At 49.5% G+C, this 24,565-nt stretch overlaps 1 protein-coding gene across 4 annotated transcripts; it reads left to right on the top strand.

Annotated features, from left to right (window-relative positions):
* The first annotated feature begins 7,899 nt into the window (after nt 1-7,899).
* TMEM150B (transmembrane protein 150B) lies at nt 7,900-24,445 on the top strand. 4 transcript variants are annotated; one of them, XM_066374512.1, is made up of 8 exons: nt 7,900-7,936; nt 9,859-10,131; nt 16,203-16,276; nt 16,443-16,502; nt 16,590-16,657; nt 17,019-17,146; nt 19,509-19,692; nt 23,979-24,445. In XM_066374512.1, exons 2-8 carry the CDS (start codon nt 10,129-10,131, stop codon nt 24,176-24,178), a joined length of 717 nt encoding a protein of 238 aa, XP_066230609.1. In that variant the 5' UTR covers nt 7,900-7,936; nt 9,859-10,128; the 3' UTR covers nt 24,179-24,445. The 4 variants fall into 4 exon arrangements, with proteins under 4 accessions (XP_066230609.1, XP_066230610.1, XP_066230612.1 ...); XM_066374513.1 differs by lacking the exons at nt 7,900-7,936; nt 9,859-10,131 and adding an exon at nt 15,134-15,257; XM_066374515.1 differs by lacking the exons at nt 7,900-7,936; nt 9,859-10,131 and adding an exon at nt 15,645-15,805.
* Nucleotides 24,446-24,565: the final 120 nt, after the last annotated feature.

The raw sequence follows: 24,565 nt of genomic DNA, 5'->3' as shown, positions 1-24,565 counted from the left end.
TGATCTGTTCCTATATGTGCCCTGACCAGGGATCAAACCTGCAATCTTTGCACTTTGGGATGAAGCTGTAACTCACCAAACTATCTGGCCAGGACAAAGATACTTACATCTTTAAAAAAATTTTTTCTGAATATTTATATCTTTTTTTTTTTTTTGACAGAGACAGAGAGAGGGACAGATAGGGACAGACAGACAGGAAGGGAGAGAGATGAGAAGCATCGATTCTTCGTTGCGGCACCTTCACTGTTCATTGATTGCTTTCTCATATGTGCCTTGACCAGGGGGCTACAGCAGAGCGAGTGACCCCTTGCTCAAGCCAGTGACCTTGGGCTTCAAGCCAGCAACCTTTGGACTGAAGGCAGTGACCATGGTGTCATATCTATGATCCCACACTCAAACCAGAGACCCCACGCTCAAGCTGGAGGATCCCATGCTTAACTCAGTGACCTTGGTGTTCTGAACCCGGGTCTCTTCTGTTTTTTAGTTTGACGCTCTATCCACTGTGCCACTGTCTGGTCAGGCTTAAGTACTTACATCTTAATAATAAAAAGACAATTACAAAATTGGCAAAGGTCTTGAATAGACATTTGTCCAGAGAAGATATGCACATGCCCAACAAGTAATGAATAGATGCTCAACACCATTCGCTGTTAGGGACACACCAATCAAAATCACAATGAGATACTCATTCACACCCCCTAAGATAGCTTTAATCAAAAAGACATATAAGCCCTGGCAGGGTAGCACCATTGGTTGGAGAGTCATCCTCATATGCCAGGGTTGCAGGTTTGCTCCTGGTCAGGGCACATGTAAGAATCAACCCATGCCTGATCAGACGGTGGCGCAGTGGATAGAGCATTGGACTGGGATGCAGAGGACCCAGGTTCAAGACCCCGAGGTTGCCAGCTTGAGCAAAAAGCTCACCAGCTTGGACCCAAGGTTGCTGGTTCGAGCAAGGGGTCACTCGGTCTGCTGAAGGCCCACGGTCAAGGCACATATGAGAAAGAAATCAATGAACAACTAAGGTGTTGCAACGAGAAACTGATGATTGATGCTTCTCATCTCTCTCCATTCCTGTCTATCCTGTCTATCTGTCCCTATCTATCCCTCTCTCTGGCTCTCTCTCTCTAAAAAAAAAAAAAAAAAAAGAATCAACCAATGAATGCATAACTAAGTGCAACAACAAATCGATATTTTTCTCTCTCTCTCCCTTCTTCTCTTTCTCTTACGTTCTAAAGTCAATTTAAATATATATATATATATATATATTTAGCCTGACCTGTGGTGGTGCAGTGGATAAAGCGTCGACCTGGAAATGCTGAGGTCGCCGGTTCGAAACCCTGGGCTTGCCTGGTCAAGGCACATATGGGAGTTGATGCTTCCAGCTCCTCCCCATCTTCTCTCTCTGTCTCTCTCTCCTCTCTCTCTCCCTCTCTGTCTCTCTCTCTCCCTTTCTCTCTCCTCTCTAAAATGAATAAATAAAAATTAAAAATATATATATATTTATTTTTGTTGTTGTTGTTGTTTTTTACAGAGACAGAGAGAGAGAGTCAGAGACAGGAACGGAGAGATGAGAAGCATCAATCATTAGTTTTTCGTTGTGCATTGCAACACCTTAGTTGTTCATTGATTTCTTTCTCATATGTGCCTTGACCATGGGCCTTCAGCAGACTGAGTAACCCCTTGCTTGAGCCAGCGACCTTGGGTCCAAGCTGGTGAGCTTTTGTTCAAACCAGATGAGCCCGCGCTCAAGCTGGTGACCTTGGGGTCTCGAACCTGGGTCCTCGGCATCCCAGTTCGACAATCTATCCACTGCACCACTGCCTGGTCAGGCTAAAAATATTTTAAAAAGCCGGCCCTGATTAGTTGGCTCAGTGGTAGAGCATCAACCTGGCATGTGGATGTCCCAGGTTGAATTCCCGGTCAGGGCACACAAAAGCAACCATCTGCTTCTCCACCCCTCCCCCTCTTGCTTCTCTCTCTCTCTCTCTCTCTCTTTCTTCCCCTTGTGCAGTCATGGCTTGATTGGAGCAAGTTGGCCCAAGCGCTGATGATGGCTCCATGGCCTGCACCTCAGGCAATAAGAAGATCTCGGTTGTGCCTGACCAGGAGGTGACGCAGTGGGTAGAGCGTTGGATTGAAACATGAAGGATGCAGTTTTGAAACCCCTAGGTCACCAGCTTGAGCCCAAGGTCGCTGGCTTGAGGAAGGGGGTCTGCTGTAGACCCTGGGCCAAGGCACATATGAGAAAGCAGTCAATGAACAACTAAGGTGTCACAATGAAGAATGCTTCTCATATCTCTCCCTTCCTGTCTGTCCCTCTCTCTGTCTCTTTTCTCTGTCTCTCTCTGTCTCTGTCACACACACACGAAAAAGAGCTGATAGCTTGACCTGCGATGGCGCAGTGGGTAAAGCATCAACCTGGAATGCTGAGGTTGCCGGTTTGAAACCCTGGGCTTGCCTATTCAAGGCACATATGGGAGTTGATGCTTTCTGCTCCTCCCCCTCTTCTCTCTCTCTGTCTCCTTTCTCTAAAATGAATAAATTTTTTTAAAAATTAAAAAAAAAAAGAGCTGATAGGCAGAGCATCACCTCCTAGTGGCGTGCCAGGTGGATACTGGTCAGGGTGCATGCAAGAGTCTGTCTCTCTGCCTCCCCTCCTCTCACTGAATAAAAAAATTAAAAATTAAAAAAATTTAAAAAGGAAGATTACACCAAGCCTTGTTGAAAATGTTGAGAAATTGGACTGTTGTGCATTGCTGGTGGGGAGCTACAGTGGTGCAGGCACTGTGGGAAATAGGCCACTGGTTCCTCAAAATGTCACCACACGACCCAGCAATTCTACTCCTGGGCACCCCTCCCCCCCACCCCAAGAAATGAAAATAATGTCCACACAAACACTTTCACATGAACGTTTATTGCAGCATTATTTATTATAGCCAAAAGATGGAACTAAACCAAAAATCCATCAACTCATAAGTGAATAAACAAAATGTACAAAGGAAATTCTGACACCTGCTACGACATGGATGAACCTGGAAAACATTTTTCTAAGTGAAATAATCTAGACACAAAAGATAAATATGACATGATTTCACATATTGGTGGTGCCTAGAAGAGTCACATTCAGAGGGACAGAAAGGAGAAGGGTGGGGGCCAGGAACTCAGAGGAAGGGAAAATGAGGAGTTAGTGTTTAATGAATATAGAGTTTCTGTTTGGGGAAGATAAAAACGTTCTGGAGACGGAAGGTGGTGATGATTACACACCATGTGAGTTCTGCACTTAAAAATGGTTACAAGGGTAAATTTTATTATAAATATTCTACCGCAACAAAACAAATCTAGAACAAATTCATTGAAAATTTATGTATTAATTTTAGAGAGAAAAGAAGGGAAGAGGGACAGAAATATCATCTGTTTCTGTATGTGCTCTAACTGCAGATCGAACCCGCAAATTTTGCATATTGGGATGATGCTGTAACCAACTGAACTATCAAGCCAGCGTTAGAACAAGTTCCTATTTAATGGTGAAACATTAAAAGCGTTTCCTCTGAAATCAAGAGCAAGACAAGGATGTCCCTTGCTATGGCATTCAGCCCTGTACTGAAGATACAGCCAGGAGAGTAAGATGAGAAATATAAATAAAAGATAGAAATTAAGCCCTGGCTAGATAGCTCAGTTGGTTAGAGCATTGTCCTGAAGCACAGAGATTGCTGATTCGATCCCCGGTCAGGGCACATACAGGAACAGATTGATGTTTCTGTCTGTCTGTCTGTCTGTCTCTCTCTCTCACATTCTCTCTTTTCCTCTCTCTAAAATCAGTAATGACTAAAATAAATAAATAAATAAACAAACAAACAAATAAATAAAAAGAAATCTTAGCTGCCAGAACCATTAGGGAACACATTTCTGTTTCTGGCTATAGCTGCTAGATGTGTGAAATTTGCTAAAACAGCCCCAGGAAGCTGATACAGAGGGTTGATTAAATGGGTTGCATCAATGGAAAGTGGCTGGCTAAAAGGACTAATAGACTGGAGGGTATGTGGAGAGAAGGAACTGATAGAATGAATTAAGGAATGAAAAAACGTGGGTGGCCTAACCAGGTAGTGGCGGAGTGGATTGAGCGTGGGACTGGGAGGCGGAGGACTCAGGTTCAAAACCCGGAGGTTGCCGGCCTGAGCATAGGCTCATCTAGTTTGACAAGGCTCATCAGCTTGAGCTCTAGGTCACTGGCTTGAGCGAGGGGTCATTCGGTCTACTGTAGACCCCGGTCAAGGCACATATGAGAAAGCAATCAATGAGCAACTAAGGTGCCACACGAAGAATTGATGCTTCTTATCTCTCTTCCTGTCTGTCTATCTGTCTGTCCCTATCTGTCCCTCTCTCTGTCTTTCTCTGTCTCTGTCTCTGTCACACACATACACACACACATACACACACACACACACACACACACACACACACACACACATACACACACAAAACCCAAAAACATGGGTGAGTGAGACAATCAGTTGAATGGTTAGATAGAGCCTTGGAGAGCTGGAGGAAGATTTGAATGAATAGTGATTGGATAGAGAGGCAGGTGGGTGGGCAGTTGGATGAAATATTACTTGGATGAATGCATAAGGGCAAGACCACATGCTCAGATAAATGGATGGTTTGGTGGAAGGCTGGATGGGTATATATCTGGATGGGTATTTGAGGAGGAAGCGTCAGATATTGGAAAGTACCAGATTTTAAAGTCACAGACCTGGGTTCTGACCTCAGACTCTCCACTCAGCAAGTGAGTAACATTGGACAAGTATGGTAGCCGTGGGGGTGCTCCCTTCAAGAATGAACTGATCAGCCTGACTGGTGGTGGCACTGTGGATAGAGCATTGACCTAGGGCTCCGAGGTTCTAGGTTCAAAACCCCAAGGAGGCCGGTTTGAGTGTGGGCTCCTCTGGCTTGAGTGTGGGTTCACTGACAGGATCCCAAGGTTGCTGACTTGATCCCAAAGGTTGTCGGTTTGAGCAGGGGATACTAGCTCAACTAGAGCCACCAGGTCAAGGCACATAAGAGAAAGCAATCAATAAACAACTAAGGTGCCATAATTAGGAGTTGATGCTTCTCATTTCTCTCCCTTTCTGTCTCTCTCTTTCTCTCTTTATTGCCAAAAAGAAAAGAAAGAAAGAAAAAAAGAAAGAAGGAAGGAAAGAAGGAAGAAAGAAATAATGGAAGGAGGGAAGGAAGGAAGGAGGACAGAAAGAACTGATTGGGCCCTGGCCAGGTAGTTCATTTGGTTAGAGCATCATCCGATTCATCAAGGTTGAGGGTTTGATCCCCAGTCAGAGCACACACAGTAATTGTCGGGCAGAAAAGATATATCAATATTTTGCTCACTTTTTAAAAAATTGATTTTAATTTATTGTGTTTACGTAGATTCTAGTGTCATCCCGAATGCATCCCCCTCCTCCATATTCCCCTCAACATCTCCTTTGCCCCCCTCCCTACAGTGCCCTCCCCCCTTCCCTTCAGGTTAAAGATGGTGCTGCCCACATGGATGGCCTTGCTTAGGCAATAATATTAATTGCCTTCTTGCTTTGGAAAGGGGTGTGGTTATGCTAATGTGTGTTGGGGATGGGCTTTTGGGCCAAAAGGAGTTTTTTTTTGTATTTTTCCGAAGTTGGAAATGGGGAGGCAGTCAGACAGATTCTCCCGTGCGCCCGACTGGGATCCACCCGGCATGCCCACCAGGGGGCGATGCTCTGCCCATCAGGGGCATTGCTCTGTTGCAACCAGAGCCATTCTAGCGCCTGAGGCAGAGGCCACAGAGCCATCCTCAGCGCCCGGGCCAACTTTGCTCCAATGGAGCCTTGGCTGCGGGAAGGGAAGAGAGAGACAGAGAGGAAGGAGAGGGGGAGGGGTGGAGAAGCAGATGGGCGCTTCTCCTGTGTGCCCTAGCCGGGAATCGAACCCGGGACTTCCACACGCTGGGCCAACACTCTACCGCTGAGTCAACCGGCCAGGGCCCCAAAAGGTTTTTAAAAGAGGAGCTAGGAGGTCATTTTGGAGGAGAGTGGCCACTTTCTTGGAAGGAGGAGGAGCCCAGGCTGGAGCAGGGCAAGGATGCCACGTGGAGGATGCAGCCAAAATGATGGAATGGGGGAATTAAAAGCCAGTTCATGGAGGAGAAGGAGATGAGAAACGGAGGTGATTATGATCGGTGAGGTGGAAGCCTTTGATTCTAGGAAAATTCAGATGAGTCAGTAGCTTTATGAGCACTGAACTAGTGGGTTTTGGAGCCCAGTGTGTGTATTTACTCGCTTACCGAGTGCAACTCTAGAATAAAGGACAATGGACCACCAGTTTTTGGCTCTGTTGCTTCATTACCATCGGTTGGAATCAAACCTGAACCCGCATTGGCCAGGCGGCTTTGATGGCAGCCGCGAATACTGGCCAAACAGTATTAAACCAATGAATGCATAAATAAGAGGCACAACAAAGTGGTGTCTCTCTCTCTCTCTCTCTCTCTCAAATCAATAAATAATGAAAAATTTATTAGTTTAGGATTTCATTTTTTGATTTTAGAGAAAAGAGAGACAGCAAGAAAGAGGGGGAGGAGTGGGAAGTATCAACTCCTAGTTTTTATGTAGCTGCTGTCCTGTAGTTGCTTCTTGTATGTATCTTGACTGGACACACCAGGGTTTTGAACCGACGACCTCCACATTCCAGGTGATGCTTTATCCACTGCGCCACCATAGGTCAGGCAATAAGCAAGAAAAAAATGTAAGAAAGAAACAACCGATTACCTGGGATGATTGCATTTGGCCGACAGCCTCCAGGTTTAGTACCTGCAACTACTATATTTTTTTGGTTTGAGGTCACATTCTTTATGGGCAGCCCCCAATCAATGACTAAGGATGGTGCTGGTGACAGCAATAATGCACATCGGGTTCCTCCAAAATCAATCTTTTCTTTATTTAAAATTTTTTTAATTAATGATTTTAGAGAGAGAGAGAGATGTCGATTTTTTGTTTCACTAATTTATGCATTCATTAGTTGTTTCTTTTAAAAAATTTTTTTATTAATTTTAATTTTTTGTGTTAACGTGGATTCAGGTGCCCCACTAATTCATTCCTGTATGTGCCTTGACTGGGGATCTAACCTACAACCTTGGTGTATTAGGACAATGCTCTAACTAACTGAGCTACCCAGCCAGGGCAAGGCAATCCTTTTTTTTTTTTTTTTTAGCATTGTTTATTTATTTATTTATTTATTTTAATTTTTTATTTATTCAGTGAGAGAGGAAGGGAGAGACAGAGAGAGAGAGAGAGAGAGAGAGAGAGAGACAGGAACATTGAGCTGTTCTTGTATGTGCCCTGACCGGGGACCAAACCGGTGACCCCTGCACTTTGAGATGATGCTTCAACCAACCGAGCTACCTGGCCAGGGCTTGCTTTTTTTTTTTTATTTTATTTTATTTTATTTTATTTTATTTTATTTATTCATTTTTAGAGAGAGAGAGAGAGTAGAGAGAAAGAGATGGGGAGGAGCAGGAAGCATCAACTCCAGTATGTGCCTTGACCGGGCAAGCCCAGGGTTCTGAACCAGCGACCTCAGCCTTCCAGGTTGACACTTAATCCACTGCACCACCACAGGTCAGGCTGTTTTATTTTTTTTAATTGAGACTATATTCACATAAGAAAACCCATCCCTTCAGCCCTTTCAAGATGTGCAATATGGGGGCCTCTCCTCTGGTCACCCTGCTGTGCAACCATCACCTTCATCTACCTTCCAAAACATGTTCATTTGCCCCAGAGGAAGTGATTAAAGCAATCACGGTCCCCTCCCCCTAGCCCTTGGCAGCCACCAACCTACTTTCTGTTTCTACGGATATGGAAATCTGAGCCCTTTCTCTACACATTGGGCTGGGTGGGCTTTTCTCTCCGAGGTGAGCCAGGGTCTGAAGCCCTTTCTATCCACGTCATCCTTCCTCTCTCTCCTTGCACAGGTGGCTGACCCTTGTACCAGCCTGACGGCTTTCACTGCTTACCCCTGTTCCCTCTCCATTTTATCTTTCCCTGGCTTCTTCCCAAGAAATTCCTTGTACTCCTGACGCTGGTGACACGTTTGCTTCCTGAAGGACCTGAAGTCACAAGCAAGACTGTGAGGCCCAGCAGGTGTTTACTCTGCAAACCAGAGCTGGAGGGTGGCTGGGTCTTCAGCAATACACGGCGTCATCTGAAGTGCCCGTGGGTGTCAGTATCTAGCTTTATAGGGTGTTTCCTAGGAGCCAGGCACAGCAGTGAGTTGTGGCCTGAACTCAGGCTCAAGGCATGGCACATCATAATTCTTGCTTTCATTTATATTTCTTAAAGATTATATTTATTCATTTTAGAGAGAGGAGAGAGATAGAAGGTGGGTGGGTGGGGGGAAGCTGGAAGCATCAACTCCCACACGTGCCTTGACCAGGCAAAACCAGGGTTTTGAACCGGCGACCTCAACTTTCCAGGCCCATGCTCTTAGCCACTGCACCACCACGGGTCAGACAATTCTTGCTTTTACAGACAACAAAACCTAGATCCCTGGACTGCTTGTCCTGCCCCCACACATTACCCACTTTGGGAAAAGTAGTTCCCTACCCCCAACTGGAAGCCTTTTCCTAAACATGAAATTGCAACATCTTCCCCTGAGGAAGGCCACAGTTTTCTCCCTGTGGCTGAGCTAGGCCCGTGATCCCCCAGTATCTAGAAGGATCTAGAAAAGTCCAGGCTCCTAGCCTGCAAGTGGACAGAGGGTAGAGACTAACCCACAAATTTTGAAACGCCCACCAGAGCCTGACCTTGGCGTGTGGTGGAGCAGTGGATAAAGCATCGACCTGGAACGCTGAGGTCACCAGTTCAAACACCTGGCTTCCCTAGTCAAAGCATATACAGCACTTGATGCTTCCTGCTCCTCCCCCACTTCTCTCTTTCTCTTTCCTCTCTAAAAGGAATAAATAAAATCTTTAAAAAAAAAAAAAAAAAGAATGTCGACCTGGAATCTGAAATCAGAGTTTCTAAGCAAATATGAGTTAATGCTTCCTGCTCTTCCCCTCCTCCCCCTCTAGCTCTCTCTCTTCTTACTCTAAAAATCAATAAATAAGAAGAAAGAAGGAAAGAAAGAAAGGAAAAAAGAAAGAAAAAGAAGGAGAGAAAGAAAGAGAGAAAGAAAGAGAGAAAGAAAGAAAGAAAGAAAGAAAGAAAGAAAGAAAGAAAGAAAGAAAGAAAGAAAGAGAAAGAAAGGAAGAAAGAAAGAGAGAAAGGGACAGATAGGAACAGACAGGAAGGGAGAGAGATAAGAAGCATCGGTTCTTCGTTGCAGCACCTTAGTTGTTCATTGATTACTTTTTCATATGTGCCTTGACCAGGGAGCTACAGCAGAGTGAGTGACCCCTTGCTCAAGTCAGCGACCTTGGGCTCCAGCCAGCGACCTTTGGGCTCAGGCCAGCAACCATGGGGTCATGTCTATAATCCCACACTCAAGCTGGCGACCCCACACTCAAGTTGGTGAGGCCGTGCTCAAGCTGGCAACCTCGGAGTACCAAACATGGGTCCTTTGCGTCCTAGTCCAATACTCTATCTACTGTACCACCACCTGGTCAGGCTCGCCTAGTAGTCAGCAATTATTATGTGCCAGGCACACATCCAAGGTAGACTGTGCCTTTTTTTTCTTAACTTGATTCTTGCCACTCACCCCCAGAGAAAGGCAATGCTCACAACAGCTACCTCTTAAGCATATCAGACACTGTCCTGAGCACGGGAGACAGATTGGCCCCTGAGTTCCGCCCCACAGCCTTCTGCAGTAGTGACTCTTCTTATCCTCATTTCACAGATAAGGGCACTGAGGTTCAGACAGAAGAAGCCATATGCCCCAGGTCATACCACCAGCAGGAGGCAGAGGTAGAGATGCAAACCCAGGCAAGTCTGGCCGCACCATCTTTGCAGATGGAAGAAATGGAAGCCCCTCCCTACCCAAGGGGACTGTAGGTGGAAGAATACAGGGCCCCCAAAGTATCCACCTCCGATCTCCAGGACCTGTGACAATGGCATCTCACATAGCAGAAGGAGACCTTGCAGGTGAGATTGAAGGAAGGACCTCAACATGGTAAGATGACCCTTCCCTGGGTGAGCCCAACGTCATCGTTAGGGTTCTTATTAGTGAAAGAGGGGCTCGCTGCTAGAGAATGTGATGTGACAACAGAGGCAGATGTCAGAGTGAGGTGCTCTGCACACAGAGGAAGGGGCCACACGCTAAGGGAGTTGGGTGCCCAGGAGCAGGAAAAGGCCAGGGAAAGGATTCTGCCCTGGAGCTCCCAGGAAGAACCATCCCCCTGGACACCTCATGCCAGCCCCTAAGGCCCATTTCTGCCTCTGCCCTGCAGCATGGTGAGCTGATAAATGCCAGCCACTATTTTTTTTTTTTTTACAGAGACAGAGAGAGAGTCAGTGAGAGGGATAGATAGGGACAGACAGACAGGAATGGAGAGAGATGAGAAGCATCAATCATTAGTTTTTCGTTGTGACACCTTAGTTGTTCATTGATTGCTTTCTCATATGTGCCTTGACCGTGGGCCTTCAGCAGACCGAATAACCCCTTTCTTGAGCCAGCGACCTTGGGTCCAAGCTGGTGAGCTTTTGCTCAAACCAGATGAGCCCACGCTCAAGCTGGCGACCTTGGAGTCTCGAACCTGGGTCCTCTGCATCCCAGTCTGATGCTCTATCCACTGCGCCACCGCCTGGTCAGGCTTCAGCCACTAAATTTGGGGTATGTTGTTATAGCAGCCACAGGAAACTCATACAGGCACCCAACTCATACCTGGTGGAGACAGGGGTTCAAACTCAGGTCTCACGGGTGAAATCTTTGAGACCTACTGGGTCTATCTTGGGTGTGCGAACTTTGGAACTATTCCATATGCTTTTTAGTCAAGAAACTAAGAACTGCCTGACCAGGCGGTGGCGCAGTGGATAGAGTATCGGACTGGGATGTAGAAGACCCAGGTTCGAGACCCCGAGGTCGCCAGTTTGAGTGCGGGCTCATCTGGTTTGAGCAAAAAACCCACCAGCTTGAACCCAAGGTCGCTGGCTCCAGCAAGGGGTTACTCAGTCTGCTGAAGGCCCACGGTCAAGGCACGTATGAAAAAGCAATCAATGAACAACTAGGTGTTGCAACGCGCAATGAAAAACTAATGATTGATGCTTCTCATCTCTCTCCATTCCTGTCTGTCTGTCCCTGTCTATCCCTCTCTCTGATTCACTCTGTCTCTGTAAAAATAAATAAATAAATAAATAAATAAATAAATAAATAAATAAAAAAAAAAAGAAAGCTACCCTGGCCGGTTGGCTCAGCAGTAGAGCGAAAGAAACTAGGAACTGATATGCAGAGGTTGTGGGTTCAATCCTCGGTCAGGACACCTGCAGGAACAGATTGGTGTTTCTGTCTCTCTCTCTCTCTCTCTCTCTCTCTTTCTCTCTCTTTATAAAATCAATATTAAAAAACCTCACCAGGAATTATATTTCCACAAGAAATAGGGAACCTGGCCCATAAAGATGACAAAGACACCTCAGGGTTGGCACCAAAGACACATTAATCGTTATTATCATGATGTCTATTTTCTGTCTACACATCATCAGTGTCAGCTCCTCTCCACCTTTCCTGCTCCAGAACATTCCATGGCTCCCCAGTGCCTTCAGGATAATGTCCGAAGTCCTCCATGGTGTTCAAGAGCTCTGGGTTCCAGTTCATTTTTGCTGGTAGGTTCCACACTCCATCACCCAGCAGACGAAGGCTCTAAGCCCTCACAGGCCAGGTTTTGGGGAACATCTGGATGCTACTGAGAAAGCCTTTCTGCAGCTCCCAAACTCACACATGTCTTCTTTTGTGTGTGTGTGACAGAGATAGAGAGACAGAGAGAGGGACAGATAGGGACAGACAGACAGGAAGGGAGAGAGATGAGAAGCATCAGTTCTTTGTTGTGGCACCTTAGTTGTTCATTGATTGCTTTCTCATATGTGCCTTGACCAGGGGGGCTACAGCAGAGCGAGTGACACTTTGCTCAAGCCAGTGACCTTGGGCTTCAAGACAGCAACCTTTGGGCTCAAGCCAACGACCATGGGGTCATGTCTATGATACCATGCTCAAGCTGGATGAGCCCGTGCTTAAGCCAGTGACCTCAGGGTTTCAAACCTGGGTCCTCCGCGTCCCAGTCAGATGCTCTATTCACTGTGCCACCGCCTGGTTAGGCACATCTTTACCTGACCTTGTCCTGCAACCACACACATACCAGTCACCATTACTAGTCAGCCTCTTCTTCTTATGGGGGATGACCAGGACCATGTTGGCTGTAGCACCTTGTATTTTTATTTTAACAAGATCTTTTTAAAAAATTGATTTGACAGAGAGGAAATCTTATTCCCCATGTATAAGATGCACCTTTTTTCCCCCCGAAAAATTTGAGGTCTAAAATCTGGGTGCGTCTTATACAGTGGTTGTGGCATTTCAAATGCCATAGATAGAACTGAGGAGGAGGCAATATATGAAGACAGTGATTTGTCATCAGACACAGATGAGGACAAGCTAACGGATAGAAGTTTTGACAGTGATGAGGAGTTGTAGGAATTTTATGATGAATAAAACTTGAGTTCAATAACTTTATATAATACTTTTTCCCCCAAAATTTCAGGCCCCAAACTTAAGGTGTCATAATTATACATGGGGAAATCTGGTATTTATATATTCAATGGTTGATTCTTATATGTGTCCTGGCCAGGAATCAAACCTACAACCTTGGTATACTGGGATGACATTTCAATCAGCTGAGCAACCCGGCCAGAGCACATCTTGTATTCTTTTTTTTTTTTTTTTTTTTTGTATTTTTCTGAATCTGGAAACGGGGAGAGACAGTCAGACAGACTCCCGCGCCTGACTGGGATCCACCCGGCACGCCCACCAGGGGCGATGCTCTGCCCACCAGGGGGCGTTGCTGGGGCAGAGGCCAAGGAACCATCCCCAGCACCCGGGCCATCTTTGCTCCAATGGAGCCTTGGCTGCGGGAGGGGAAGAGAGAGACAGAGAGGAAGGAGGGGGGGGGTGGAGAAGCAAATGGGCGCTTCTCCTATGTGCCCTGGCCGGGAATCGAACCTGGGTCCCCCGCACGCCAGGCCGACGCTCTACCGCTGAGCCAACCGGCCAGGGCACATCTTGTATTCTTTAAGATTTTATTTATTCATTTGGGGGTGAGGGAGAGGAGCAGGAAGCATCAACTCCCACATGCGCCTTGACCAGGCAAGCCTGGGGTTTTGAACCGGTGACCTCAGTGTTCCAGGTCAAGGCTTTATCCACTGCATCCCCACAGGTCAGGCCACATCTTGTATTTTAACTGGCAGATATACATGTGTCTGCTCTCGAGCTTGGGAACTCAGGGCAGGGGTGAGATCTCCTTCCAATGGCAGAAATATTGGTACTGTCTGTCTCTCTGCTTTCTCATCTTGACTCTCACGGAAGCTGAGAGCCTGAAGTCCTGGTTGCGGGGGCTCCAAAAACCCTGTCACACAGAGGAAGGAAAGCTGGGGCTCAGACACTTGTATCCCAAAAGAGATGGGCTCGATGGACTCTTACTCAGCTGTGAAAAGGGATGGAGCACTGCTACATGCTACAATGTGGATGAAACTCAAAAACATGGTGCTCACTGAAAAGCCAGATACAAAAGACATGTGATTTTATTTCTTTATTTACTTTTTAGAGAGAGGCTGGGAGAGAGAGAGAGAGACAAGAACACAGATCTGTTCCTGTATATGCTCTGACCGGGGATTGAACCTGGCAACCTCTGAGCTTCAGAACGAAGCTCCAACCAACCGAGCTCTCTGGCCAGGGCGTGTATGATCCCATTCATTTAAAATGTCTGGCCTGACCTGTGGTGGTGCAGTGGATAAAGCGTCACCCTGGAATGCTGAGGTTCAAAACCCCGGGCTTGCCTGGTCAAGGCACATATGAGAAGCAACTACTATGAGTTGATGTTTCTGGTTCCTCCCCTGTTCTCTCTCTTCTCCCTAAAGTCAATTAAAAATATATATATATATTTAAATGTCCAGAGTGGACAAATCCATAGACCCAGAGAGCAGTTTGGTAATGGCCAGGGGCTGGGGGCAGGAGGAAGGGGGAGGGGCAGGGCTTAATGGGTATGAGGTTTCCTTCTGGGCAGATGCAAAAGCCCCAGGACTAGACAGAGGTGGTGGGTGTACAACACTGTGCAGGTGCTACTGAGTTGTATATTTTGAAATGGTTAATTTTATGCTTTGTGAATATTGCCTCAATTAAAAAAAATGGTGGGAGCTCTGGCCGGTTGGCTCAGCGGTAGAGCGTCGGCCTGGCGTGTGGGGGACCCGGGTTCGATTCCCGGCCAGGGCACATAGGAGAAGCGCCCATTTGCTTCTCCACCCCCCCCCTCCTTCCTCTCTGTCTCTCTCTTCCCCTCCCAGAGCCAAGGCTCCATTGGAGCAAAGATGGCCCGGGCGCTGGGGATGGCTCCTTGGCCTCTGCCCCAGGCGCTAGAGTGGCTCTGGTCGCGGCAGAGCGACGCCCCGGAGGGGCAGAGCATCGCCCCTGGTGGGCGTGCCAGGTGGATCCCGGTCGGGCGCATGTGGGAGTCTGTCTGACTGTCTCTCCCCGTTTCCAGCTTCAGAAAAAAAAAAAAAAAATGGTGGGGTACTAAGGGAGCAGGCACTGCTTAAGGGCTAGAGTCCTGGGTCTGAGGGAGGAGGCCAGGGCCCAGACTTCTGGGTCTGAGGGAGGGAGGTGGGGCTGGAGACCCGGACCCCTAGGTCTGAGGGGGGGGGTCCGACGGAGGAGGCCAGGGGGCCTGGACCCCTGGATCCTGAAGAAGCAGGTGGAGCCTGAAGCTCACACACTCGAGGACCCAGTACCGGGAAGCTGGAAGGGGAAGCTGGAAGGGAAGGTCTGCCTCTTGGGGAGCACAGCCCTGGTTTTGGTGGAGAAGGCTGCTGCTTTCTGGGAAGGCTTTCAGATGGAGATGTCATCACTGAGGTCTCCCTTCCTCCTACCACGCCCTGCTGACTGGTGGAGAATCGGGCCCAGAGAGAGGAAGGGAGAGGGGACACGTTGGTGGAAGGAGGCGGGGTTATCGGTCCCCACACCCGGCAGTCCCAGGACAGAAAGAGCACTCAGGAGGGAGCTGGAACTGCAGGCTATGATCCTCGATTCCGGGTCCCCATGAAGTAAGAGCTGGGCAGCTGGACACCTTGGGGGGCTAGAAAGGACTGCAGGTGTCCTAGAAAGGCCTGGGGGCCTGGGTTTCTGCCCCCCCAGGTAGGAAGGCCAGAGAGAGCTGGAGATCTTGGTTTCTGGGTCTGGGGGCAGCGGGGTAAGGACTAGAGAAGTTTGCACATTGAACCTATAATGTGGTAGGAAGGAAGTTGGGGGTGCCCTGAAACTAACGGGGCCTGCCTGGGTACTGAGCAGACCGGAAGTGCCCGTTTGGGGTGAGGTCCCTACAAAGTGGGAGGTCACTCTGGTCCTGACACGCACTGTCCTGTAGGGTGCTCCCGCCTGGTGGACTTTAGCTATTGAGAAAGCTGTCTACCTGAGCCCCACCCATCCCTGCCCTCCTTTGCCTGAACCTCTCAGGCAGCCGCAGTCCAGGGACTGAGAGAGCCCGGATCTGATCTGAGACCGGCAGGTGAGTGTCCTGGCAGAACCCAGACTCCAGCAGACATCCCACTCCGACAAGCTGGGTGAGGGCAGGGCTGTTAGGAGAAACGTCAAGGTGAGGGTTCATGGCTATTTAAAGTTAGGGTAGGTGGCTGCAGGCTGAGAGCTGGCCTCGTCTGAGCAGACACCTCCACCCCACCTATATCAGGTCCAGACTTCTGCCGGGGAGCCAATGGGGGCCTCAAAGTCAGGTGGCCTCTGATCTGATGCACCTGGACTCTTGGGGCTCGTTCCTCACCTGACAGAGAGAGAAAGAAAGGAGACAGAAAGAAGAGGAGTGGGGTTAGGAAGGAAGGAAGGAAGGAAGGAAGGAAGGAAGGAAGGAAGGAAGGAAGGAGAAAGAAAGAAAGAAAGAAAGAAAGAAAGAAAGAAAGAAAGAAAGAAAGAAAGAAAGAAAGAAAGAAAAGAGAGAAAGAGAGATTCACTAGTGGACCTGTCCTTCCTCCACACAGCTGGGAATGTGGGGCTACTTGTCCCTACTGCCTGTCTTCCTGGCTCTCTGGGCTGTTGCGAGCATCTGGACAGTGTGAGTGTTTTGGGCTCAATGATGACTAGTTCTGAGGGAGGAGGGGCGGGGCGGGCGGCCCCCTGGACTGCCAGGTCTGAGGGAGGTAGCAGTCTGGTTTCTGTGGGTAACAGAAAGAAAAGTTGTCTCTAAAGCTGCTGTCATTTGATGTCTTCCTCTCCTTCAGCTTCGCGATTGCAGTGGCCAACAGGACGGTGAACCTCACGGAAGGCATCCCATATATCAGGTACTTATGGCGTTGGGAGCCTTCAGAAGGAGGAAAGGGGAGGTCCCAGATGTATGGAGCCACATATGGACCCCTTATCTTTCCCAGTCTCTGTGGCTCATACCCCCCTCAGAGCTGCATCTTCAGTCAGCTGCTAAACATGGGAGCTGCCTTGGGTAATTATGCCCCAGACTTTCCCCTGAAAGGACTGTCCCCTCCCAGCCAAGGGGACCCCAGTCCCTCCTCCCTCGGACTGGAGAGTTCAGGCCCCCAGGCCCCTCCTCCCTCAGACCCGGGAGTCCACACTCCCAGCCCCTCCTCCTTCCCACCCAGGAGTCTAGCCCTCCCGCCTCCTCTTCCTCCGTCATACCCAGGAATTGGGCCTCCAGTCTCTCTTTTCTCAGACCTACGAGTCCACTCACACCCAGCCCCTCCTCTCCTAAGTCCGGGAAAGGGCCCCCACCCCTGGATCCCCCCAGTCTCTCCCACACCACAACTCCAGGATCTGGTCTCTTGCCCACTGCCCTGTCCTCCCAGCCGCCTGGATCTGCATTCTCCGTTATCACCAGTTTCGGGATTGGGGCGTCGCTAAGTGGCTTAACCAGCTGATCCTGTGGTCTGGGCTCCTCTGTGCCCTGGGCACCTCCGTGGTGGGCAATTTTCAGGTGAGACGCGGAGTCGGGGGATAAGCGTCGCCTAGCCGGGGGTTCCAGCCTGCGGAGTCTGGGACTACAACTCCCAGGATCCTCCAGGGCCGCAGGCTTGCTTCTTTCTAGGGCTCGGCCCCGCATAGCTTCCTGGGACTTGTATTTCTTGATGGGTCTTGGCCCATGGTGGTGCGGGGTGAATTTAAGACTTGTCCGAACAGAGCTTTCGCGAGAGGCTCTTTATAATGATTTCGTTGCACTCTAGGAGGTTGGGGGTAATGCTCTGTCATCTTCCATCCCGTTAATGGTAGAATTTTTGACATATTTATTCTTTCTTAATGTTTGCCACATTGGTTGAGTTTGCACTAGGCTTTACATTTCTGCCACCTGAACAAGAACCCTAGGTGGGTACCTCGTGGCCAACTCCTACAGAGAGGTTTTTTTCATCAGCTAGTGGGTGGTTCTCAGATATGAACCCAGATTTTACAGACTCTAGAACCCCCGTGCCTAACTACGAAGCTCAGTAGATCTTTGCAGAATAAATGAGTGTGATCGGAGAAATTACACTGATGGGGGAGAGTCCAACAGCCAGACTCCCACATGTGTTACACCGGGATCCACCCTGCAAGCCCACTAGCGGGTGATGCTCTGCCCATCGAGGTGTTGCTCTGTTGCAACAGGAGCCATTCTAGTGCCTGAGGCGGAGGCCATGGAACGGTCCTCAGCGCCTTGGCCAACTTTGCTCCACTGGAGCCTTGGCTGCGGGAGGGCAAGAGAAAGAGAGAGAGAGAGAGAGAGAGAGAGAGAAAGAGAAAGAGAGAAAGAGAGAGAAAGGGGAAGAGTGGAGAAGCAGATTGGTGCTTTTCCTGTGTACCCTGGCCAGGAATCAAACCTGGGGCTTCCACACACCGGGCTGACGCTCTACTGCTGAGCCAACTGGCCAGGGCCTGTTATCATTTCATTTTACACTGATGTCTCCGATTCCAAACCTCTCCTGGTGAAAGAATGGAGGCTGGTGAAACCGCAGGATGTTCAGACCAGACATGGCCCCCGAGTGGTCACCACAGGTCCCCCATGACATCTGCATAGCCATTCATTCACTCCTTCCCCTGTTCCTGTGCTCAACCTTACTTTTTCTTTAACTATGACATCACTCCCCTGAGGAGCCTTTCTTAGACGTTTTCCCTTATGAAATTTTTAATATTTTAAAATATTACCATAATATATACGATATGTTGGTAAGCCAAATAAATAAATAAATAAATAACAAAAACCATTGAGTGGTTTAAGAGAATTTTGCCATTCCAGAACCGATTTTAAAATATAGTTTAAAAAAAGTATTTACTGAGCCTGACCTGTGGTGGCGCAGTGGATAAAGCTTCGACCTGGAACTCTGAGGTCGCTGGTTCAAAACCCTGGGCTTGCCTGGTCAAGGCACATATGGGAGTTGATGCTTTCTGCTCCTCCCTTCTCTCTCTCTCTCTCTCTCTCTCCTCTCTAAAATGAATAAATAAATAAAGTTAAAAAAAATAAAAAAGTATTTACTGATTAGGTCTTGGCCAGCTAGCTCAGTGGTAGAGCATCGGCCCAGCGTGTGGAAGTCCAGGGTTCGAAGTCCAGCCAGAGCACACAGGAGAAGCACCCATTTGCTTCTCCACCCTTCTCCCTCTCCTTTCTCTCTGTATTCTCTTCCTCTCCCACAGCCAAGGCTCCACTAGAGCAAAGTTGACCCGGGTGCTAAAGACGGCTGCAGTTGCAACGGAGCAATGCCCCACATGAGCAGAGCATCACCCCCTGGTGGGCATGCGGGGTGGATCCCAGTCAGGTGCATGCTGGAGCCTCTCTCTGCCTCCTGGCTTCTCACTTCAGAAAAAAAAAGCATTTACTGATAATTTTAGAGAGGCAAAGAGAGAAAGGGAGAGAGAGACAGAGAGAAGCACCTAGTTGTGCATTCATTGGTTGCTTGTCTTGTGTGCCCTGACTGGAGATGGAACCCACAATCTTGACGTTTTGGGACAGTACTCTAACCAATTGAGCTGCCCGGCCAGGGCCCCAGAACTGATCTTTATCTCCTTGGCCACAATATCTGCTCTCCCACACTCTGGATGAGAATGAAAGAATTATTGCACCAATATATATGAGCATCTGCTATGTGCCAGGCACTGTTTTAGGCACTGAGGCCCCAGCAGTGAATACCAGCTTTAAATGACCATTCTCCTGGAGCTGACTATAACCAATGAATGCAATCAATGAACTGATCATTGGGCATAGTCATTGTCGGTCACTGTCCATGAGGTTGATCAGGGGGCCACTCCTTGCCTCATGGCCTTGTGGCCTCCCCACAGCTCTTCCCCTCAACTCTCCCTGCTTCCCTTTCTAGCAAAAGAACCAGCAGGCCACGCACCTGACAGGGGCCTTCTTCGCCTTGTTTGTGGGCCACCTCTACTTCTGGCTGCAGCTCCTTCTCTCCTGGCGGATGAAGAGCCTGCCCCAGCCCGGGGCCCCGTGGATTGGGCCGCTCCGCCTGGTCCTCTGCAGCCTCTGCACCTTCCTCATGGTGACCAGTATCCTTATGGGGGCAGGGTTTGGGGGTGGCTCTTCATGGGTAAGGGGTCTGCTCTGTGCTAGCATGGATGCCGTCACCTTTGTCAGCCCCATTATAGGACAGTTGTCACAGAGTGCTGACCCAGGGCCATGCTGCTTGGGTGGGAATCCCACTTTGTCCCCTGGGGGAAGCGCGGCTGTTTTTTTGTTTGTTTTTTCTTGTTGACAGAGACAGAGTAAAAGTCAGAGAGAGGGATAGATAGGAACAGACAGACAGGAAGGGAGAGAGGTGAGAAGCATCAATTCTTCGTTGTAGCTCCTTAGGTGTTCAGTGATTGCTTTCTCACATGTGCCCTGACTGGGAGGCACAGCAGAGTCAGTGACCCCTTGCTCAAGCCAGCTACCTTGGGCTTCAAGCCAGCGACCATGGGGTCATGTCTATGATCCCACGCTCAAGCTAGTGACCCCTCGCTCAAGGTGGATGAGCCCGCGCTCAAGTCAGCAACCTCAGGGTTTCAAACTTGGGTCCTTTGTGTTCCCCTCTTACTCTCTATTCACTGCACCACAGCCTGGTCAGGCTCAGCTGTATTTTTTTATTTTTTACTTTTCATTGCCTCAGTTCCTCATCTATCAAATGGTGATGATTACAGAGCTAACTTAAGGTTGTAAGGAACAGAGATGCGACCCACGAGGTGCTTATATCAGTGCCTGGCACATAGTGAATGACCAATAAATATCGGGATGATGATAAACGAATCATTTGGGGTACCCATTCTGTACCAGGCATCATGCTGGCTAAGACTGGAAACTGAGGTTCAGACAGGGGAAGTCTCTTGGCCAAGACCCACCATGAAGTTCAATGCTGGAGCTCGTAGTGGGCTTCAGGTCCCTCTTATGCGCTCTCAAGGGTAGTCTGTATGTATCTCTTCTCAACTCCACCTTGGGTGATGTCAGTGTTAGTAGTTTAAAATGGCTATGTTGGCAGTATTTACATCATAGGAAGTGGCAAGTGCTACAAATCAGAGCTGGTGGTTAAATGTTTACCACCACACCACTGGGTGGCACCTCAGTTCCAACTCACTTCTGAGTCACCCCGGAACCCAGCCCTGGCACGCCTCTGGGTGAGTCAAATCTATCTCTGAGCCTCAGTTCCCATGTCTGTAAAATGGAGTTATAGTAGGAATCAAAGGAGGACAACTTAATGAAGGAAGTAGGATTTATTAAAGCCAGTGGAGCACGTGGAGCTTGTCGCTCCAAAACATGGGCTCCCCGAAGTTGATTTTCTTACAGTTCATATACCTTTACAATATCTAAGCAATGGGCATGTGATTTCTCTGTTTAAGGTTTCCCGGGACTCAAGGAGAAGGGAGGGAAAGTTTCGGTGGGGTCAGCAAGGGGGAAGAAGTTTCCAGATCACTGGTCATAGTTACATACAGATCCTGTTATTCTTGCTTTCTATTGTAACTATGGGATACAGTTCATTTATCACTGGCTGGCTCGGTTACCCCTGCTGGCTCCTTTCCCTTGTATTCTTTTCATTTCTTCCTTCTTAGGGAAGAGGGGGCCTGCCTCTCCTTCCTCAGAGTTACTTTGATCATATTGGTGATTGTCACTGCTAGGTCAAGAGCTCTGAGGGAGAGGAGGGGCTGCAGACCCGGTGTTGAGGACGGCCACCCTCTGTGGGGACGATGACAGAAGTAAGGCTGAGGGAATGCCGGTGTTCCCAAGGCCCAGGGACAGAAATTAGCCGAGGACCTGTGTTGGCTGTATTAAGTGGACTCGTTCATTTTCTAGAGCAGCAACCTGATCTGCACGAAGGAGGTGGGAAGGGCTACTCCGGCTGTAAACCAGCCTCTCTCCTCTGCTGCTGGGCCCTGTTGCTGATGAGATCCAGCCCAGCCCCTTCTAAAGTCCCCACCAGGCAGATAATCAGTTTGGTTGCAGGCTCCTCCTTCTGTGGGGGCTTAACTGTTCCTTAGCTGCAGAAGCGGGGGATGGACCATAAAGACGGCCAGCTGAGTGTGTTAAGGGCTGGACGTCCAGCAGAGATGAGTCTCAGATGTAGCAGATAAGCTGGTTCTGCTGAAACACCTGCTTTGGGCCTGGGTTGGGAGGTTCGGGGACACCGCAGGTGTGTGCCCACGGAGGGTGAAAAATTCAGCTCTGGGGGAGGGGAGGGAGGTGAGGAGGTTGCTGGCAGGGAGGGCTTAGAGCCTTGGGCTTCTGTCTTGGGGCAAGAGGGAGCCATGGAAAGCTCGTGAGCAGGGGAGGGACAGGTCAGTGCCATAGATATGCAGCTTCTTTGGGTGCTGACACATCTCTTTTGCTTTAAAGGTCCATGGGGTCAGGGATGGTATTGGGCTTATGGAGCGCCTCACAAGCCTTGAATGAACTGTCTAATCTGATCTCGCAGGAGTGAATCAGAGCTGGCTCCAGAAAATAAGAGGTGTCTCTGCTAGGCTGGAGCTGGTGCATGTTCTCTGGTGGTTAGGGAATGGTTCAAAAAAATCTAGGCGGGACGGGGCAGACCTGCAGAGATGGAAGGGCCAAAAAGAGACAAGCGAGGCAGATAGGAGCAGCCTGGGGGGTGACCAGCCGACCCTGGGCATGAGGGAGCTGGCTAGGGCGACTCTGGGCCTGGGAGTGCATGGTGGGGCTGTCATGAAGGTGGGGGCATCCAGGAAGAGGAAGATATATATATATATTTTGTATTTTTTAAAAATTATTTTTATTTGCCCTGGCCGGTTGGCTCAGCGGTAGAGCGTCGGCCTAGCGTGCGGAGGACCCGGGTTCGATTCCCGGCCAGGGCACACAGGAGAAGCGCCCATTTGCTTCTCCACCCCTCCGCCGCGCTTTCCTCTCTGTCTCTCTCTTCCCCTCCCGCAGCCAAGGCTCCATTGGAGCAAAGATGGCCCGGGCGCTGGGGATGGCTCTGTGGCCTCTGCCTCAGGCGCTGGAGTGGCTCTGGTCGCAACATGGCGACGCCCAGGATGGGCAGAGCATCGCCCCCTGGTGGGCAGAGCTTCGCCCCTGGTGGGCGTGCCGGGTGGATCCCGGTCGGGCGCATGCGGGAGTCTGTCTGACTGTCTCTCCCTGTTTCCAGCTTCAGAAAAATGAAAAAAAAAAAAAAAAAATTATTTTTATTTATTTATTCATTTTAGAGAAGAGAGACAGAGAGAGAGATAAAGAGAGAAGGAGGGAGGAGCAGGAAGCATCAACTCCCGTATGTATGTGCCTTGACCAGGCAAGCCCAGGGTTTTGAACTGGTGACCTCAGTGTTCCAGGTCGATGCTTGATCCACTGCGCCACCACAGGCTAGGCTATTTTGTATTTTTTTTGAAGTGAGAAGCAGGGAGGCAGAGACAGACTCCCGCATGTGCCCTGCTGGGATCCACCTGGCATGCCCACTAGGGGGCGATGCTCTGCCCATCTGGGGCCATTGTTCTATTGCAACTGGAGCCATTCTAGCGCCTGAGGTGGACGTCATAGAGCCATACTCTGTTCCCGGGCCAACTTTGTTTCCATGGAGCCTTGGCTGTGAGAGGGAAAGAGAGATAGAGAGAAAGGAGAGGGGGAAGGGTGGAGAAGCAGATGGGAGCCTCTCCTGTGTGCCCTGGCCGAGAATCGAACCTGGGATTTCCACACACCGGGCCGATGCTCTACCGCTGAGCCAACCAGCCGGGGCCAAGAAGAAGATATTTTTAAAAAAATTTTATTGTTTATTGATTTTAGTGAGAGAGTAAGGACATCCATCTGTTCCTATATGTGCCCTGACTGGGGATTGAACTAGCAACCTCTGTGTTTTGGGATGATGCTGTAACCAACTGAGCTATCTGGTCAGGGCAAGAGGAAGATATTTTAGGGGGAAGATGTGATTCTGTGTGGGAGTGAACTCAGGCCTGTAGGCCTGAGGCTGGTGGGTGGGTGGGTGGTGGTGGGATGTGTATGTTGAGGAAGGTAGAAGCAACGTGTCTGGTTGAATGGCCCAGGCAAGTGGGGAGACTGCGGAGCCAGGGTCAGGGGAGGCTGACAGGAGGCTGTTTCCGGATATTGGAAACATCATACACACAGAAGGGACACACTGGGGTAGATATCTGGGAAACAGTTTGAGATGCAGACAGGATCGGAAGACATTTGTTTGAGAGAGAAGGTCAGGGAGCCATTGGGGGGGATGACCAGCCAGAGAGGTCACGCCCATGGGGGCAGGGTGAGCATGTCACACACAGGAGAGCACCCAGACACAGCCTTGCCTGCCCCCCGTGGCTGACCCTTGCCATGGCAGTGTGCCCTTGACTCTGGTGTAAAGTGGTCATTCTCCACACCAACCTGCTGCGCTCCGCCTCTGCCGTCTGCGAGTGGGCCGTGGCCATGCTCCTCTTCGTGCTCTTTGGCCTCCTGGCCGTGGACTTCTCTGGTGTGAGTGGCTGCACACTGTGCCTCCAGCCTCGACCCAGCCTCAGCCAGCCGCCTGCCTTGCCTGCCTCCCTGCAGACCCAGATGTTCTGACCCAGGCCTGGCCTTCTACTGGCTGAGGACATGGAGGCCAATCTCCGGACCCCTCCACGCCCCCAGGATGAACGTTCAGAGATGGACCTTTGCGGATGAACCATTGGGGACAGACCTTTGGGGACTAACTTTTGGGGACGTACTTTAAGGGATGTGCCATCTCTGCCCCACCTGACACCTAGCGGTGTGCTCTTGTTGGTGAGGCTGCAAACAGCCGGTTGGCTGACATCTTCACGCCCTTCTGTCCCTGCCATCTGGTCCTGCCCCTGTGGTCAGGGCCACCAGGAAGCGAGAGGCCAAGGCCAGCCAAACCATCCCTGATCAAGGGTATTTATTATGGTTATTATTAACTTTTTCTTTTCTTTTTTTCTGCCGCCGGCGGAATCA

The sequence above is a fragment of the Saccopteryx leptura genome, chromosome 3, assembly GCF_036850995.1.
Source record: "Saccopteryx leptura isolate mSacLep1 chromosome 3, mSacLep1_pri_phased_curated, whole genome shotgun sequence".
Classification (NCBI taxonomy): Eukaryota; Metazoa; Chordata; class Mammalia; order Chiroptera; family Emballonuridae; genus Saccopteryx; species Saccopteryx leptura.
Note: the sequence above shows the minus strand (reverse complement) of the source record. Positions and strands in the feature narration are given on the sequence as shown.

What these genes read in the sequence shown, in the direction of transcription:
- TMEM150B (XM_066374512.1), top strand. An exon ending in GAAGGCATCCCATATATCAG is followed by an intron (nt 16,503 to 16,589) that starts GTACTTATGGCG and finishes TATCTTTCCCAG; the next exon opens with TCTCTGTGGCTCATACCCCC. An exon ending in CACCTTCCTCATGGTGACCA is followed by an intron (nt 19,693 to 23,978) that starts GTATCCTTATGG and finishes TCTGGTGTAAAG; the next exon opens with TGGTCATTCTCCACACCAAC.